This window comes from Ochotona princeps, chromosome 25 (genome assembly GCF_030435755.1).
Source record: "Ochotona princeps isolate mOchPri1 chromosome 25, mOchPri1.hap1, whole genome shotgun sequence".
Taxonomy (NCBI): Eukaryota; Metazoa; Chordata; class Mammalia; order Lagomorpha; family Ochotonidae; genus Ochotona; species Ochotona princeps.
Genome location: NC_080856.1, coordinates 26965313 through 26985080, shown reverse-complemented (window position 1 = coordinate 26985080; position 19768 = coordinate 26965313). Strand labels below are relative to the sequence as shown.

At 36.8% G+C, this 19768-nt stretch overlaps 1 protein-coding gene across 2 annotated transcripts in view; it reads left to right on the top strand.

The window, feature by feature from the left end:
• The window catches only part of CNTNAP2 (contactin associated protein 2), a 1058280-nt gene that overhangs the window by 436429 nt on the left and 602083 nt on the right, over positions 1-19768 (top strand). The window contains exons 1-2 of one of the 2 annotated variants that reach the window (XM_012930541.2): positions 2050-2128; positions 8242-8442. In XM_012930541.2, coding sequence (XP_012785995.2) covers positions 8280-8442 — 163 coding nt within the window. In that variant the 5' untranslated portion in view covers positions 2050-2128; positions 8242-8279. Of the gene's footprint in view, positions 1-2049; positions 2129-8241; positions 8443-19768 lie in introns of those variants that run through there. The other variant, XM_058654907.1, reaches the window with a different exon arrangement.

Genomic DNA, 19768 nt, shown 5'->3' with positions numbered 1-19768 from the left:
CTTTTATTAAAATGTGCTAATTTATGCCTTATTTAAATAATAGGAATCATGTTATATTTCTTCCTTAAGGTATTTTGAAGCTTTTCTTTATCCCTTAGAACTTTCATCCATCAGGAATTGATTTTCTGTACAAACAGATCAAATTTCCTTTTTTCAATATGAGTAACTCACTCTAAATTTCTTAGTGATGTAATCTTTAACAAAAGTCAAGATTCCATATGCATACTGGTTCTGCTCTAGGTTCCCAAAAGTATGTCATTGTTACAACTGTTTAGGCCTGAATATAATCTACCATAAATCCCGCTTTCTCATAAGCCAATTCTGTTCACATTGTTGTTCTTCAAGAAAGTCTTGATTATTCTTTTATCTTGGCTCTTTCATGCAGTTTTCAATCAGCTGTTTAGTTCTGCTTACACACAAATGCTCAAAATAATTATTGGGATTTTGATTTAAAACACATTTAGGTCATAGATTAATTTTAGAAGAATTAAAATAGTTACGATATTGATTCTTCCAATGCTTGAATACAAAATATTTCCTCATTTGTATGGGTATTCATTACTAATATTAATAAAATTTTAAATAGCCTTTTATGAAGAGTTATTTTTATCATTGAGATTCTGTTTTAGTATATCATGAATTATGCTTTTAAGTATGTTATTTTAGAAGATATATATTTTTTAAAGATTTATTTATTTTTATTGGAAAGTCAGATATACAGAGATGCTATTGTTTAAAAAAAACAATTATCAACTGCCTGTTTAATATGTAAGGACATTTTTTGCCATTAAACTTGACTTAGATTGGACTTTTTACCATGAAAAAATACAGATCTGTGCAATTCTGTGAACTGTAGATAGTAAATGAATGAGAGTTAGAACCCAGCTGTGTACATGATTAAGAAACTGGGTGCATTCTGGGGGAAATAAGTCTTGATTTTTTAAACTGATCGTTTCCCAGCTTTATGAGCCTCTGATCAGAGCTCTAGCCATGCGAGGAATTGGGTCCTCTTGAAGAAAATGGCTTGAGAATGACTGATAGGATGAGGGTATACGTTGAACCACAGAGTTGGCAGAGGGACTTCCTAACTTCTTCCTGCTAGTGTAACAGCTGGTTCATGTGGAGGACGTTATTATTGCCAGTGATAGGAACATGTCTCTAAAGTACATTCTGTGTATGCCCCCATGTTTAAAGTGTACTGTGAAATCAACTGTATTTGCAACATTATACAGTATGAAAGTTTTTAACTATGTGACCCCAAGAAGCAACAGCTACTAAGTTTATAGTCACAAAGAATATTATAATATAGGAATCCAGAGACAAAATCAAAAGGCATTACCTTATCAATTGCTTTCCATGAAAATGAAGCATAGAAATTTCAAAGTTATAGGCTTTCTATTTGCATTACACATATATCTGATTATATACATTATAGTAATACACTAAATATGGGAATTAGATTCTGAATTTTCCACTTATGATAGCTATCAACTGTATGCAGACAGCCATTTGCTTTATTACAGTTTCTGGATATCAGCAAAATTGTTAATGTGCATTTTTCACTTAAGATTTAATGGTTCCAAAGGAGCACTGCAGTATATAATATATGAGCATAAAAATAATTTGCAAAATGCATCACCAATAATTGTCTCATACCATCAAAGTAGAGGTTATGTATTACTTTTTTATGTGCTGACAATTACCATAGAAATCATCTTGAAATGTCATGACACCATTAAAACATAAAATCTCTGTAGGAAATGCACATGTGTATTTGTATTTATTTCTTTAAAAACATCTCTGACATATTTAAATGAAGGAAAGAACAGTATGTCAACATCTAAAGCCAGAGGAGATTCATTTTCCAATCAAACTCTTCCTTCCCTTTGTAAGACAAATCTCAATCCTGGAATGGAAAATTCTACTGATGAAAGCACAGCCCCATCCTATTCTCCCACTTCAATCCCTCCTGTTCTTCCCTTTCCCATTCTTTGGTTTCTCTGCATATTGGAATGACATCAGGAACATTCTAGTACCAGCACATTTATGCATACATTCCCTCTGTCTTCCATCCACATGACCTGCTCGATAACCGCGTCATTTATTCAAATTTCACTCTTTTAATAAGGTCTTTAAAGGTTTCGCCTGTGTTTAAAATCTTTTCCTTTCATTCCTCAGCATAGTGTCTCTCCTCTTTATCACATGTTAAAGTTATCATTGTTCCACTTATTATCCCTTTGCTTGCCCAACTTAGTGAATACAATCATGCAGTCTCCAAAATGTATGGTCACTTGTTCACCAAGGTTTCCATACTGTGCCAATGGGCATCATGCATTAGGCATTCAGTATTGTTTGCTGTTAAACAAACATGAAGAATGAGCACAGCAGTACATAGGGCCTGGGTCCTGACACGTCAATGGGAGTGGTGAAAGAAGAGTTTCCTGCTGAGGAATCACTAGGAACAATGTGTTAGCAACTCGTCAACCCAATGTCCCTACTGATTTTAAAGTCATTTAAGTTGCATAGGGCAAATGCTCTGAATGAGGACCATTTTGACTTACTTGTTTAAAAGAATGCTTGCCTTTTGGAACACTGTTTAATATTTGCAAGTTTATGACTCCTTGAAGAAGTCAAGTGAACATGCTATTTCATCTTGAGTTTAAGGAACACGTTGAGTGTTTAGTGCCACAAGCCAAAGATCCTGATAGGAATTTCTTACCTAAAAACAGGGAAGTAGTGTCAGAAGTGACAGAGCAGAGGCTGAGTATAGGAGCAAAGAGAGAAAAACAAAACTGATTTGATTGATGCACCTTTAATTACTTAAAGGCAAATCTGTAGATCTGGATTTAAATGAAAGTCGGAATGTCATCAAAATCATTTCAGAAAATGCCAAACTTGCTGAAGTTCACAAAAGGTTGTTTGCTGTGGCAGGGGACCTAAAGTGAAACAAAAGACAAACCTATTAAAATAACTACCCTATAGGAGGCTGCATCCCTGAACTTGTTCCAGTGGATTTGAGAAGCAACCAGAAAGCATTATCTTTTCTTCTTTTATTATTTGTATCTTTAGCTTTTTTTTTGAGATAACATTTTTTCATTTACGTTAAAGCCAGAGGCTCAAAGCTCCGTTAAATTAAGAGCTCAATGTAAAAACTTTGAATATAGAAATTCAGTAGGAATATAGGCAAGGTCTGTAATCAACAAATGGAAAATGTTCAACTTCAACCCTATAAAACTTTAAAATAGTCAAAGATCATCAAAATTATAGTAGTAGATAATTTTTAGTAATGTGTTTGAAAAACATTTTTAAGAGGACTTGGTTTAACTAAATACTGTTAGCAGCAAAACTGAACAGATAAACACTGGTTTTTATTTTTTATTTGGTTTTCTTTTAACATGGACATACAAGGGGAAAATGTGCGGAATCTTTCTGTGTCTGCTTTCACTCAGTAAAATCTCAACCAGTTGTAATAATTTTGATGGAAATGATAGAATTTAATTATTTTATAGCTGAATAATATCCCTATGTATATGTATATACCAACATATTCCAAAGACGAGTCCTGACACTGCTTAGGAGTAAAATATAGAGGAGGGAAGTGATGGGTTAAGAGGTTATAACAGAGTCAGAATGGCAGACAAACCAATCTTCATTAATTTCTAGATCAAGCATTTCCTTCTGTTTATGTTTTATCAATCCATGTTTATTCATTTTTCTGCTCGCTGTGTTGGAAGATATACTATGTTCCAGTCCTTGAAATTTTCTCTTTCAGTGTGAGGAGGCAGGCATATAAACAAGTAATTATGATAAGCACAGGTCAAATGCAGATGAATGTTACAGAGAAAAATAGACATGGATTTTACAAAAGTTCATGAAAGTAAGGCTTCTGAAAATATATCCATGGAGGGCCCAGTGCTGTGACTTAGTGGCTAAAGTTCTCGCCTTGAACGCTCCGGGATCCCATATGAGCGCCGGTTCTAATCCCGGCAGCCCCATTTCCCATCCAGCTTCCTGTTTGTGGCCTGGGAAAGCAGTCGGGGATGGCCCAAGGCCTTGGGACCCTGCACCCATGTGGGAGACCTGAAAGAGCTCCTGGCGCCTGGCTTTGGATTGGCACAGCACCGGCCATTGCGGTCACTTGGGGGGCAGTGAATCATTGGACGGAAGATCTTCCTCTCTCTCTGTCTTTCCTCCTCTCCGTATATGTGACTTTGCAATAAAAATAAATAAATCTCAAAACTAAATCTATGGATTTCAAAATCTTTGCAGCAAAATAAACAACTTTTAGTTCCGCCTTTCTATCAACTCTGAAATGTCCTTGAAAAGTAGGACAGGGAAATGGGTGCCCCCATTCGGGGTGGGATACAGGCAGCCCTGGAGTTGATATCAGCAGGAATGAGCTCCGTGGTCTGGGGACAGAAAGCATAGTTTCACAGGGTTCTTCCTGAGGTGCTGAAAAATATGCAGAGGTGGGCTGGCTGTTAACAAATGGCTATGTAGAGCTGACCAGGAGGGTTGCACAGCAGCTGGCTGCCAGAGGATGCAGGACTGTAGCTGTTTTGAGGACCTTAAGCAAGCCTTGTTGCCCTTTGAGGATGCTGAGCCAAGTAGAGGAATGTGACTCTCTCTGGCTTTTGTGTTGAGAGGAGATGACAGGATGAGGGGAAAGTGAAACGGGTTGAGGAGGCATAGAGGCAATGGAGTGAGAGCTAGGCTGGCCTTGATCAGTGGTGGTGGTGGTGGCATCAATGGAAGGGGTACTCTGATTCCAAATGTAGTAGTTTGTGCTGAGCTGCAGTTTTACCTCCCACAGTTTCGGTCACCTGGTTAACAAAGAGAAAATTCCAGAAATGTACAATTCATAACTTCTGAATTGTGTATCATTCTGAGTAGTGTGACAGTATCCCACACTATCAAGGCTATGCTCTGCTCATGACGGAAACTCTTGCGTGTTACGTAGTATCCACACAGTATGTGCTAGCGGCCAGTTGCACACTTAGGGCTGTCTTGGTTATCAGCTGGGATGTTCAACACCAGTGGCTTGTGTTCAAGTAGGCTTTGTTCTGGCAGTTCTTTTACATTACATTGGTTTAATCGCTCTGGTATATATGAACATTTTAAAATGTTCGTTCAGATTCATGCTGAATCTTTGCCAACAGCCCTATGCTTAGAACCAGTGATATCCCATCTCTAGGATTTCTGTGATTGCATTAGCATCCATGATCAATGTTTATAAAACCTTACAAAAGAGTAAGACACCGATTCTATCAGTAAACATTTCATGGGCTGAAAGATTTTCATAAAGATGATATTTATTTGGTTTGGAATCATAGGTCAATTGGTTATTACGTATATGCTGAGTTGGTCACTGTACAAAGTAATACAGGTATCACTAATATCCAGTATTAAACACTTTCTAAAATTTTATAAGTTTACAGATTTAAATATGCTTCTAATTCATTGTATTTGTTTTGTACTGATGTTAAAATTATCCCTAATAAGGTCGTAGTGCTTTTGAGTAGCCCTAAGTCTCTCACAGCCTATTTATTTCTGATGTGAGGATACCATCCTGACTTGTCCTTCATTTTGTACATTTTCAGCCCTGGAATCAGTCATTTCTTCAGGGATCGCTGTCAGTTATTAATAGAAAATTACATTTCATGATGATGCTCTGGCAGTAGAGACTGCTTCTTGCCCGGGTTCTTTTTTCAAAAGGCAACATTATCTTAGTTTGATAGTGATGCTTCTAATTAATTCTCAAGTATCTGAAGCTCTTTATTAAAGCCCACATGTCTTATTTAACCTTACCCATCTTTTTTTGTCGCATGGAGATTTTCAGATTCTAAAATACTGAGATAATTACTTACTTGCTTTGTCCCTCACATCTAGTGCCTTCCCATAGCCAGAGAGTGCAATGTCTAATTTTGCCTGAAAGGTCAGGATGAAGAGAACATTTGTTGACAAGACGAGGGTGTATGTTATGAGTAGAGCAAGATGCATGTTCTGAAGACCTAGCAGCTTGGGAGAGCATAGATTATGCAGGAAGGAGCAGGTGCTCCTCTGCTGGAGGAAGGATTGACTCCAGATTCAGGAAGTGGAACACGGGGGAGCCTCGTATACAGTGTTCCAGGCGACAGAGCTCTAACCGCACCTCCAGGAAGGCACTGGAGGTGTTGTCAGGAAATCTCTCACGTTTCAACTTTGTCCTTCTAGGCGCAGTATAATGGGTAGGGGATGCACCAGGAACTGTTGCTCTTTGGGCCATGCCAGTCACGGCAGAGAGGGGACAGCACCCTCTTTCTGGGCATCCTTGAAGCTGAAGTGAAAGAAAAGCTCCTCTTGCAGCCTCTCCAGGCTGAGCCAGGAATAAGGGATGGTGAACCAAAGCAGTGTGCATTTGTAAATTTCAAACATGGAGTGCCCGTTCTACTTGGTGCAATCAAGTTTTGGAAGGCCATGAGAACGGAAATTAGGTCAAGAAGAAGTCATGGCTCACACAGCACATCAGTTTGTGATCTCCCAGCATCATGTTAGAATTTGAAGCTGTGCTAGCTTATCTCCCAGCTGCACTTATGAAACGGATGTGGATGGTGTGACTCCATCAGTTCAGATAAGCCACAGGTCTTATCTGCAGAAATACCAGCAACAAGTGGTACTGAACAGTGTTTTGCAATAGATGTGGTGTGGAAAGTAGCTCCTACACATGTGATTCAGTCAGTATTTTTACCATGTCTAGTCACATCACCCTACTTTTAGTTCCTTGTTGAACCAGCATATGCCTACAAGATAGATATTATTGTCTTGAACAGTGGTACAGTGATCGTGGTATGACTGTCCTTGCTAATGAAGCTGAGATGTTGCCTTGTCTAAAGATGGGGACTATGGTGGCAGAGGCCAGGACTATAGAACAGCAGAGACAGTGTAACATGGAAAATGGTACCCATCTCAACCAAAACAGATGGAAAAAGGATGTTGTTTTAGATAGCCATTTTAGATACTTTTGACTAAGCTAGTCTGGAAATATTTTTTAAAAAAAAAAAAGCTGTCCAGAACAATTTGCCATCTTTCACAAAATCTTATGATTTTTTCAATTATTCATTTTATTCATATCCTACTTGGAAAAGCTTATTGGTTAACTTTGGAGAATAAATCATATTGCTTCCCTTTGAATATGTAAGCATAAATTCTGTGACGTGCTCTTTTACACTGAGTGTATAAGCACAAATCTACATAGGATATTTAATTCTAAAGGATTAGAACTGATGCAATAAATTGCATTTGGTAAATGTCTGAAATCTTACAAAAAGATAAATATCCCTTGTATGACTTTACACTAGAAATTATGATATTTACATAAGTCCATTTTCTCAGGAAAATATGTCAGTGGATAGTCAGATGAAACAGTAAATGTATAACTTAAATATTTGGGACCTGGCACAGTGGCTTGATTGGCTAAACCTCTGCAACGCAAGATCCCATGTGAGCACCAGTTCATGTCTGGCCTGCTTCACTTCCCATCCAGCTCCCTGCTTTGAGCTTGGGAAAGCAGTAGAGGATAGACAAAGCCTTGGAACCTGCACCCATGTGGGAGACCCAGAAGAGGCTCCTGGCTCCTGGCTTCAGATTGGCTTGGCTCCAACCATTGCAGCCACTTGGGGAATGAACCAGTAGATGAACGTTCCTTCTCTCTGTCTCACCTATCTCTCCCTTCTGTCAATCTGCCTTTTGTTGAAGATAAATAAAACCTTAAAAATTTTTTTTAAAAAGAATACTTGTTTGATGGAAACCTTCCTGAAGAATTTAAGTGCTATCTTATCTCTTTCAAATGTTTCCACATTTTCAGAATAACCAGGATGTACATACAAGGACACATTGAATGATGGAGATTTTGCAGTTTGCTCTTTTTTCATAAACATTGGAAATAATGTGTACACTTTGTGATATTAAATTTTTAAAATCTTCTTTGACCAAAGTTTGGTGTTGCAAACTATAGCTGCTCTTTCATTCATAATTGCTTTTAACGATGCTTCCCTGAAAAAAATTGGATCCTTTTTAATATTAGCCACAGTGGTTGTACTATGTTTCTTTAAAAACAATTGTTTAAAATGACTTGTTACTTTTAGCACTGTCCTGCAGAAAGAGTTCAGTGAAAATACCAAAGTGAAGCTCCATTTTTTGGTGATGTTTCAAGAATTCTTTGCATGCTAACGACCCTTGTCATGTTCTCTGCTCTCCCCAAAGAGGACAAAGTGTGGACCATCGTGTCTCATGACCTGCAGATGCAAACGACTGTGGTGGGATACAACCCAGAAAAATACTCCGTGACACAGCTCATCTACAGCGCCTCCATGGATCAGATCAATGCCATCACCAGCAGTGCCGAGTATTGTGAACAGTATGTCTCCTATTTCTGCAAGATGTCGAGGCTGCTGAACACCCCAGGTAGGAGGAGAATGGAATGTTCCTTTTAATTACTTTCTCAGCTGGTGCTTGGAATTGCCTAAACAGTCCAACAGGTGTGGTTCGTTATTTTGCAGTCCAATCCTCATGTGCAGGCAGCTGCAAATAAGTAAAATATGATCGCTTGCTTTGTTTTCTGGGGGAAATGAAGCTAAGAATGTATGGTGTTTTTAAAGATCCTGTTATTTTAAATTTATAGGATTTTTTTTTAAAAAAAGGGAGGGGTGTGCATTTGTGTATATTTCAGTGTTTCTGGGAGTTAGTCATCACCAGTTGCTTTGAGCAAGTTTATCATGGCTCCTTGCGAAAGTTCAGATCCTCCCTTTGGGGTCCTTATTGTCTTTGATGTAATGTGAAAGCATCTGGAGGTGGTCTGCAGGTAAGTGGCACACAGAATAGCAAACATGTTCAGTGTTACTCTTTGTCTACACTTGTGGAACAGGATCTGCTTGCCCCCAGGGAATCCAGCCTAGAATCTAGCCCTGTATTGCTGCTTATGAATGGTTGGTTTTCACAGTATTTCAGGGTGTGCTAGACTGTCTTAGCAGTATGGAGAGCAGAGATTCCACAAATTAGACTTGCAACACTGTTTTTTTAGCAAGAAAAACCAGTATAGCTTAGGGATCTTGAAAGTGCATTCAAGATGTTGACAGAAAACTACACCCCTGGGTCTACATGCCAACATGTGATTTGCATCTAAGAAACATGGGGTTTGTGGTGTCCAGATACGTGTGTATATTGTATATGTGTTTATAAATGATCACTCCTTGCAAACCACTGCTATGAGCAAATGGAAATCCTATGGTCCCTACAGTCTAACTATTTTCTTTAATCGTGTCTAACTTTTGTAGCCCTTTAATGAAATGGATCCTGTTACAGGTGCTAGGAAAAGTCAGTGACAAAGGGTACTTGGAACCATTCATGCATCTTATCATGTTGTCTTCATTCTGTTTTGTAAGTGAATTTTCCCTAGTGAGGCTCTGTTCACAGATGTGAGTTAATTGGTCTTGTACCCTACGGTGGAAACTGGGGGAGAGAAAAATGCTGACCAGGAAAATCTTTTTAGTTTCAGCTTTAGTTTCTTATTTCTTTTACTAAACTCAACAGTTCCATTGTTTGAATTTTGCTCTGCTGGTTTGAAAACACAATATGGCTGAGAAATAACATTGACTCAAAAATGTAGGCGCCAGGAGAATTCAGGTGGAGGATAGATTGAAAACTCCACCTGACTACATTTGCATCCTGGATTTTCTGACACAAAACATTTATTTTTTAACAATAGGTTCATTACATCTTCTAACATTAGGAAAGGCCACTTTCTTCAACTTCCAGACACCATGATTAACAGAAGAGCTGCTGGTTTGAAATTGAGTGATTTTTTAATCCACACAATAAAAGCATACTATTTTCTTTTTGTTTCTAGTCATATTTGGGTTATTACTTATTATCATACTTAAAAAGGGGTTAATTTCTGCTTCTTGTCCTTTTGGATAGCCTATTTTAACACCTCCTTCATGTAGGATCTTTCTATAGTAAATGTGTGCTCATTTGAGCAAATGAATATACTGTGGCTTTAGATCCACCCCATCCAGCCTTCAGCTGGTGATCTTGACGCAGCAGTGTGCATCAATGTTTCCAGGCCACTTCTCAAAATGCTGATTTCCTGGCGTTACTCCCATGCTCTGATGAGATTTTTGACATTTTTGTTGTTGCTCTTGTCTTATTGTGTTAAGTCCTCGGAAAGTAGGATGATAAACAAAGGGAGAGACAGAGAAAGCTATCTTTCATCTGTTGGTTCCTTCTCTACGCTGCAAGAACAGGGACAGGGTGAAGCCAGGAGCCCAATATTCTGTCCGAAGTACCCCATGTCAGTGGCAGGGCCTCAGTGCTTGGACAGTCCTCTGCTGCTTTCCCAGGCTCATCAGCAGGTAGTTGCATTGGAAGTAGAGCTGTTAACATGCTATCCTGCAATGCCTGACTGACCTTGGTTTGTTTTTACCACAACCCACAGATCACATTTTGTGACCCACACATTTAGAAACACTATTTTAATTTACAGTTTGAATATTTCTCACATTGTTATGTAAGGTGTCAGTTCATCCTAGGGGAGATTAAAAGGAATATTAGGGCTTGTGTCGCGCGCTGAAATAAAAGAGCACCCATAATTGCCTACTCTTCCAGCTAAAATGAGTTGGCATGCTCTGTTTTAATCTTTGCCAAAAACAGCTTCCAAATATTTTCAAGTGCAAATTTCAGCCTGTAAATCTGAATCATTGTTTATACTCTCGATTTTTAGTTTTCCAGTGTCACTAATCCATAGAACAGCTGATGCAAGCAAAAGGAGTGGTCAACATTTAATGTTCTCTATAGTGTTGTATTCTGTACATCTCAAAATAAGGAAGAATGCAATTTAATGAAAATCTTTAATTTGCTAATTTCAAAAGCTAATGCTTGCTGTCATCCTTTTTTTTCTTCTTCTTCATGGTAACATTCAATTTTAAATATCCATTTACTCATTCTTAACTAAGCCTGAATTATATTGGAACTTCTGCAGCAGTAGTTGTGACATCTGTTTGAATACAAAGCGTATTCATTATAGTCATTGCAATTAAAATGAATATCAAAATGAGTTTGTAATAGCTTTGCACTTAAAATGTTATGCTTTATTTTAGGAGCCTTAGCCTCAAGCATTCATTTGAGTCTCTATAGTTTTTAATGATGCTTATGGTCACATGTAGCTATACATATGGACCTCATTTTTATTTTGATAAATATTTGTTTTAGCCATACAGCTAGCTAGCAAATGAAGAGTTACTCATTATTGGGTTCTTCCAACTTTCCTAGGGATAGTAATGTGTGGCTGATATTGGTACTTCGTTTATTACTAAAAGAAATTAAAAATGAATTCAATTTTGAAATAATGATTTTGTATCCTTCAGGGTCACATCAGTTCTTACAGTGTAACTATCAATCCAGTTCTCCTTAATCCACATTATGTAAGATACACAAAGCAGGCTTGTTGCTTTATCTTATACAGAAGAGCTGGTCTGGAAGGAGGTTTACTCATGTGGAATGTTTGAATGGTTCCACTCAAATGGAGGAAGTTAACACTGTTGGTCATTACCTACAGTGGTGTCACCACGCTTTATCTTTGTGTCTGTGCAATTGCAAGTAGTAATCATGTCTGAATTTATGAAAGGCAATTCTGAAATAAGTAATTTAAGAACCTGAGTTAGATAAATCCAGTATCAGGGGAAGGTTCTATCAGATGCTATTCACCTAAGTCTTGGCAATCCAAATGCTTTAGGTGATCACATGTCTGTATCCAATTAAAACCTCAGAACCCATTTTAAAACTGCTTGCTTGTATATCTTTAGGTAAGAAATCACATTGTTGTTTAGAAATCACAATGAACGATTTTCTATTTAAGCATTTGATCCCTACATACATAGATTTATTTAATTGCACACAGACTTTGTTGTTATGCTTCCTGTTGTTTCCTGATGATCTGAAGTGCTTGTTTCGTTGGCTTCCCAGGTTTCACTTCTTTTATGTTTTCACTGTATTCTAGTTCTCATAAGTCACATTTTTATTGCTTCTTTTGCTGAGAACAATATAAATTACCCATTTTGGGGGGTAGTGTGCGGTTAGGTTTTGTGTCTATTGAAAAGGAGTAATACTCACAATTTTTGCCCATAAAGTAAGCTGTATAGAATTCAATATACTTTGATAATGCTCCAGTATGATTTATTGTTACCCCAGAAACAAGAAAACATGGCTTTACTGTTGTAACTTACAATGTAATTTTAGCAAAAGCTTCTAAACCTAGGTATAGTTTTAAAGAAAGTGAATTTTCCAGTTGTTCTATGCACTAGGAGAAACCATGTTTAACTCTTAAAACAGCAAAGGTATAAGTATCACCCTATCAAGTAAAGATTATTTTCATAACTTTGCTACTTAGTGTATTAATTAGAATATTAATCACTTTTTTATTAACTTGTGTGTCATCATTCTGTTCATATTGGAGGATGTAATCAGATAATAGAAGAAAGGAAGATAATAGTAACTAAAGACTAAAAAGAACATTAAAACCAGTAATATCACATATTTAGGCATGTAGTCTGCATGGTGGACTTTGCAGTTGAGAACACAGAGAGCAGGGAAAACTTAGAGCCTGTTTCAATAATATTCATAGATATTGCTGAAAGTCTTGGTTGGAAAAATGAACCAGATTAATCAACAATTATTAGTTATTCCTATGCTTTAGGAATTGTGGTATATAGTTGAAATGGCAACAATTTGCATGAGCTGAGAAAAAAAATAGCCAAGATCAAGCGGACATGTGTATTGGGTTGCAGTTTCTTGGCATAATTGCTCAGAAAGGCATTTTGGAAAGGTAGGTAAGAAAACACTAAGGTAAAGGGGGAAGGGAAGGTGGTGATTTACTTAAGAAAAAGGATGAGAAGTTATAATCAGGGCAATAGGAAGAGAGATAATGGAATTAGTAAAGTCTTGTATAGAGAACGTGAGGATTTGTTACAACACAAGAAAGTAAACATTGTGCTAGTGTTCACCACTTGCTTGTATTCACCACTTGCATGTGGCCAGCGGTGAGGCATCTGGAGGAGGAGCCCAGCCCCTGGCATCAGCTGTGTAGAAGTCCATGGAGTTGCTTCTCATGGGGGCTTGCTCATCAGACCACTGAGGAATGAATAAGAAAGGAAACGGCCATCGATGATTTTCAACAGACTTGATGGTAAAGGGATTGCCAAGTATAGAAGAGCTACTTTAGACAAGTAAGAGGCAAGAGCCTGGACATTTTGGATAATTTTAAGGATGAAGGAATATGAGTCTATTTGTACAGTGGTACATTTTTAATTATAATTATGAATAAAATTGTGTAATCAATTATCTATCTCTCTCTCTATATATAGATATATTCTTTTGAGTTATGTATGTATAAGTAGCTGAACAGGGCAATGCTGCAGGTCAGAAAAACCATAGAGTGGGACCTTGGAGAGAAGATGGAATTTCCCTTGGTAAAGAGAAAGACCCCCATCTCTGAGAGGGAAGGTAAAGGAAAAGGTAGAAGTGTAGTTAAATTTGCCTTATTTGTAGCCATTCTTGATCATTATATTTTATTTCAGTTCCTTTTAAAAGCCGTGCAGAGTAACTTTTATTGCCATCGCTTGTCTCTCTATGACAGATATTTTGATTTCCACTAAAACGATCTGACGTCCTGCTTGAGGTGAAGCTTTGAGACAAGTTGCTTTCCAGTGAGGATTATTTTTACTTGGACCATTTTATGTGGCGGCTGCCTGTATGTGAAGCCTAGTTCACATCATGGTAAAAGAAGAAATGAGAAAATCTCAGGTTGACTTCTGATTGGGTTAGACTCTAACTCCCAATACCATGTCCCACTAAATTTTAACTATGAATCATAAGGAAAAACAAAAATGCAAAGCATACTTGAATAGAAAGGTCTTATGACTGTTTCTTCTTTTTGTTTTCTGAATATATACGTATATATATGTGTGTATATATATATATATATTCTATCTTGGTAAAAAAAAAAAGGGATGATCTTTGAAATCTTCTAGAAAGATTAGCTAGATGAAATGGCATACACTTCATGTCCTTAGACTGCTAAAAACAGTATAATAACACGTAAGGGAAAAGTTTGGAAAACATTAGAAAAAATTTATATTCTTTAATAACATTCATCTTTAGTTTTGCCTAAATGAATCCGTATTTTCACAGTCTGAAATAAAATTGAATTCTAGTTAAGCTCAGTTTTTTATCAGACACTAAAAGCGTAAATACTTGATGTTTACATGTTGTCTTTAAATTTTTTGTTTCTAATGGCAACAGAAATGAAGATAATTTTATCTGGTTTTATGATTTTGTTTGATCTATTCCTTCTAAAGATTATAAAAATCAGTTTTACTATAAAAATCCCATGGTGACTTCTAGATTATTGTTACCAAATTGCTCAGTTATTCATTCAGCAAACATTTATTGAGAGCAACATTCTCTAGTAGGTAATATGGGAATATAATTATGACAAGTACAATGTTTTATAGCATTTTCTTTAAAATATAGAGCGGAACATTTTGCATGATACCAATAAATCACTTAAAATGGCACCTTTATGGATGCCAAGGGACTTTATTGGCACATCATGGATGACTGCCTGTAAAATTTTGAAGCCATAATGATTTCTAACAGTTTCCATGTATGTCTTACTTTAGGAAGTTCTCTTCCCTGTTTGTAAAATCTAGAAAGGGAGTTGAGGAAGTTACTCCAGGAGACTGCTTCTTCAGAGAAAACATCAGTGAAGAGTTCTCTTAGCAAGTGCGTCATGGAGTATTCTGTTACTGCAAATCCAAACCTGAGATTTGTCAGGAAGGGAACCTGGGGCATTGAGGGATGCATACACACTGCTGCCCAGAGGTGAAACTTCTCCAAGAAAGTCCTCAGTTCTCAAGACCTCTACATAGATTGGATCAGGCCAGGAAGGGACCTCGAATCATTTATTTAAAGTCAATCTTTCATAGCCTTTAATTACATTTGCATCATAACTGCTTATCAGTATTCTGCTCTGTGTTTGACTCAGTAACTGAACTCTGTAGCTAGGTTGACCCACAGTAAGCAACCCAAAGCAAAGAGATGGCTTTTTTAAGTGAACAAGCTGAGAAATCTGCTTCTAGAGTGGCAACAATTTATCCCAGCATAAATCTCTCTGTTAGTACAGAGAAGTGAAATCCACCTGTTAGAGGTACAGGGCTATCTGCCGCTCTTTTACCTCCCAGTTTCAGATGATGGTACAGTCCGATGTGATGTCAAATAGCCACATAAAATATCCTTTTCTGTAGGTGTAATCATGATAATCTGAATTAATTAAGTAGGCTAATTTTACTCAAGAATATACGCCAAAAGAGAAAAGCTCTCTCATTTTTCTTTGTTTTAGTAAGCTGTACATGATCTTCAGCCACGTTTCAGTCAGTGTAGGATAGCGCAGTGGATGTCACAGTGCACCAGATATGTGGCATGAACCCTTCCTCCTCTCAGAGTGCTGTTGTTCAAGGAGCATCTTCAATGAGCCTCTATCCCCCACTTTGCGGAAGTTACAGTGTGACTGTTATTTTCCTCTTACAATTGAATCAAATTCCATTGCTATGCAAAGTAAACAAACTGTTTAAAAAAAAAACCTTAGGGAAATAAAGTTGAAAGAACTCATTTTTAAAAGTGTCTGCAAATGAAATGAAACATAAATTTTATTACAGAAACTTATATTTTCCAAGCTATTTTTCCACTCATGAATGATAAAATTTCTCTAAAGTACGAACTCACAGGAATGGCTACTGGATTCTATTACCTATTGTGTTTGCTTACAATTTACCAAGACTAGTAAGTGGGTAAAGAGTTTTATAGGACAATGAATAATGTTGCAGAGTGTTGGCCAGACATATTCCAAAAGCCACCATAACCATACCCCTACACCTTTTAAATTCTCTTAAAGAACATACTTACTGTTTTCCTTTTGGTACTAGATCCGAAATTCTGCCTAAACATAGTGTCATCTATGTAGTTGGATAGGTAATGCTTAAGAAGAATCATCTCAAAATTAGATTGTGGCATAAAAAGAGAGGGAAATTGGCATTAGTATTTACTAAACGCTTACCTGAGCATGTATAGTATACTGGTTCATTGAGTCCCCACAATTTTACTGTTCGTGTTTCACTATTTCCGTTTTTTCTCTGAAGAAACATAATTTCAGAAAAGCCAATTAATTCACCCTAGGAAAAATAGATACCTTTGTAAGAGTAAAAGCGAAGATTAAAATCCATATTTGTATGCGTGTATACTCCACTTACTTTGCACTAAGGTAAGGGGGAAAATGGGGGCAAGGAAATGAAGGAGGAAAGACAATGGAGCCACTCATAAGCTAATTGCTTAAAAAAGTTTTTATTTCTTCTAGACTGCAACGTTATTATGTACTTGCAGCATAATTAAAGATAAAGGGTAAAACGCCTTTAGAAAATAATAGATCTGCCTATGGAGACATTTATTTAAGAGCTGTTAGGACACTTCTTTTCTGAAGTTTTGACTTCTCCTACATTACCATGTCCCTGACATGCTTGTTTCGAAATATGATTTAGAAGACAATTTCTTTGTGAACCATATTGAAAAAATTTGGTGGCAAAGAAATAAAAGCACATCTCTTCCTATAGAGCGCTTTCATGTTTTTAATATCAAGGTATTTCAAAGAGAGCATGTGAGTTGAATATTGATGAAATGGAAGAAGGTTGGAATAGGTTCTCCCCATTTCTGCTGTAAGGATGGAAACAGAATGTTGACTCACTCTTTCTTAGGTTTTTCTGCCCACAAGAAACACTCATGCTTAACTCTAGTAAAAGTGACATTTTCACTGTTCCCTTTTTCACTTTATTGACTTGCTTTTGATAGATTTCTTAGAGGTCAGGGATTGTCAGATCAGCCACCCAGGAGGGAAGCACCAGGGGGACAGGAACTAGAATGCTGAGAAACTACTAAAATAACCATCAGAATCATAGACTTATTTTTGCAGCAAAATTAGTTGTTTCCTGTTAAAAATAATAAAATAATTCTCAGTGTAGTCTTGTAGGTAGCAGGAAGAGAAGACCTGGAAGAAGGTCCCAGATGAGGAACTGTTCTGGATAACAGGAGAGACAGAATGGGGTATAAGAAGTGATGGAGCAAAAAGCCCACTCTTCAGTTAGCACCAGCCAGCCTCAGTTCATAGCTAGCATTTCACAGTTCTTCTACAGCCAAATTACTTGGGTTAGACTAAATATTAAAACAAATGCATATTTCTTCTTTAGAAAACAGCCATTTAAGCCTATCTGGAAAAAAATTGGTGGTTCCCACTCCAACATATAAAAATTATAAAGTAATCAAGACAACAAAATTTAGAGGCACAATATTCTGAGATAGTCTAATCTGCAGAAACAATTTTACTATATACATATTCAGGCACAGACTGAAGTGTAGGCCACGGTAAACATCTATATAAGAGCTGTTAGAATTAGTAACAAGGTTCTAATGTCAACATAAGGAATATTAATGAGATGTTGCTAATTGAAGTAAAAAAAGAAATTCACACTTTTAAATGATAGTAATTACACTTATGTATCACAGGCTTTTGCAGATGACTTCAGTTTGGAATAACTAGAACATATATGAATATGAGCCAAGTTAACAATACATCAAAATGTTGGTGAATATATATATATATATATACATATATATATATATATATATGACTTTGAAATGCATTTTTGCCTTGGAATATTTTCAAAGAAATGATTTTTAGTCATATTTATTGATCATATTTGAAAAAAAGACTCTTTAAATTGATGTGAAGTTACAAGAAAACCGAAACAAAGACTGCTTTTCCCCTATTCCTGGGCAGTTTATAATACCTAAGAACAGATTCTACTGTTTAGTTTAAGCAGTGCACACACCACACATACATACTACAGGGGAGGAAATAGAATTGGTGAGAAAACAGGTCTATACAGGAAAAGAAAGCATTGCATTAAAAGGAAAGTGGTACAAAATGAGTAACTGGTAAAAGACAAATTTTGAACAGTCTTATCAAGGACTGGCTTCTACATAACAACAATTTCCAAAATAAATCCATTCAAACGAACTTTCTGGACTTGAGTAACTTGGCGTAATTCACACAAGCACTTCTTACAGATCAGATAGAAAATTTGAAAAACACTTGATGACATAGAAAAATATAAATCATGATGCATTAATTTAAATATTTTACATTCTAGATATTAAGGTAGGGTCTTGGAAAGCTAATGAATCAGAGGAAAGAAAATTATTATTAATATTTTCAAGCACAGAGACCTTGGGTTTTATTGTTTTGTTTTCCACCTCATTTCAGTTTCTTTGTTATTCTTTCAAAGCAATCTCTTGGAAAAAAAAAAAAAAACAGGCATTATGTAAATTTAGCACCAAGTGATGCTTCACCTCATTAGGCAATGTCTTGGTAGATTTCAGAAGTTCTTTAAAATGAAATCCGTTCGGTGCTTTGTCTCTGTCCCAGGGTAAGCGGATTGTCAATCTTAAACAAATTTAATATATCTGGCTGTAAGCGTATTATGTCACTCCTGAGTTGTTCACTGTTACATCCATTCTGTCTTGCCTTTCTTTGTATTATCAGCTTTCCAGCCAAGTTCCATCAGTACACAGATAAGTTGGCTCTCATATTTTCAGCCAGAATGCACAGGATAGATAATAAGGGTTTTTTCACCCCAATGGTTTTCTCTATCCTGGTAGTGTTTGTTATCAAAAAAGCTGCTAAGGAATAAATAGTTTAACAGGTCATAATGCTATTTTTTGCTGAGCAAGCATTTCTTTGTCATTACAGCCAGTTTCAGATCGGAACTTCTAATACCAAGAAATGATCAGGATATTCATAAAAATTTCTAAAACATAAAGTACCATAGCTGCATGATCCCCATAGGCAGCCATGATTCAAGTTTCATGGTAATGAATGCAAACATCTCATTTGCCATCAATTTCCACTTCAAAAGTGAGAAAAGATTGAGGACTTATTTATATAAGCTACAAATCCCAGGTCTACCCAGATTTTCTTTGTCATTGCTTTTCTTATACTTTGGAAATTTAGCGAAAAGTGTTAAGAAAATATTACATTTTTTAAATATTATTTTTTTGGCTCAGAAGCAGAGGATACCAATAAACTTTAAAACATAAGCTTTATTGTCTTTCGTTGTAGATGTTGGTTTCTAGGAAGCTTCCCTGACAAATCATTGAAAGTAATATTATCCAATCAGAGTAAAGTTCGAATATCAATATTTAAGAAAGAACTAGAATGAAATTACCCTGCAGAGACTAAAGAGTTCATTAATAAAGGAGAAGAAAAGCCAGAGGAGGAAGGGAGAATGCATTCCAATGCAGGAGGGGAAGGATGAAGAGTAAGGTTAACTTTGAGCACCCAACCATATTCCGGAGTACTCAAAGAGCATACACCAAGATCCAAAGAGAGCGTGTTGCCTTTGGCTCTCTGATCAAACAATGTACTCCCTGGGGACAGGTCAGTGATCAAGAAGAAAGGATCTAATTCTAGTTTGACTTCACATAGCCGTCCTCTGGGAGCGACTTGGTGAGGCAGAGAAGAGAACACCCCAGAACTCACCATTACTGCTTTGCACTACAACTTAATTCATCTGCTTCCTAGCTTCTAATGTGGCCTTCTGTGTCCCTTGTCTACACATACTGCTGGACAGAT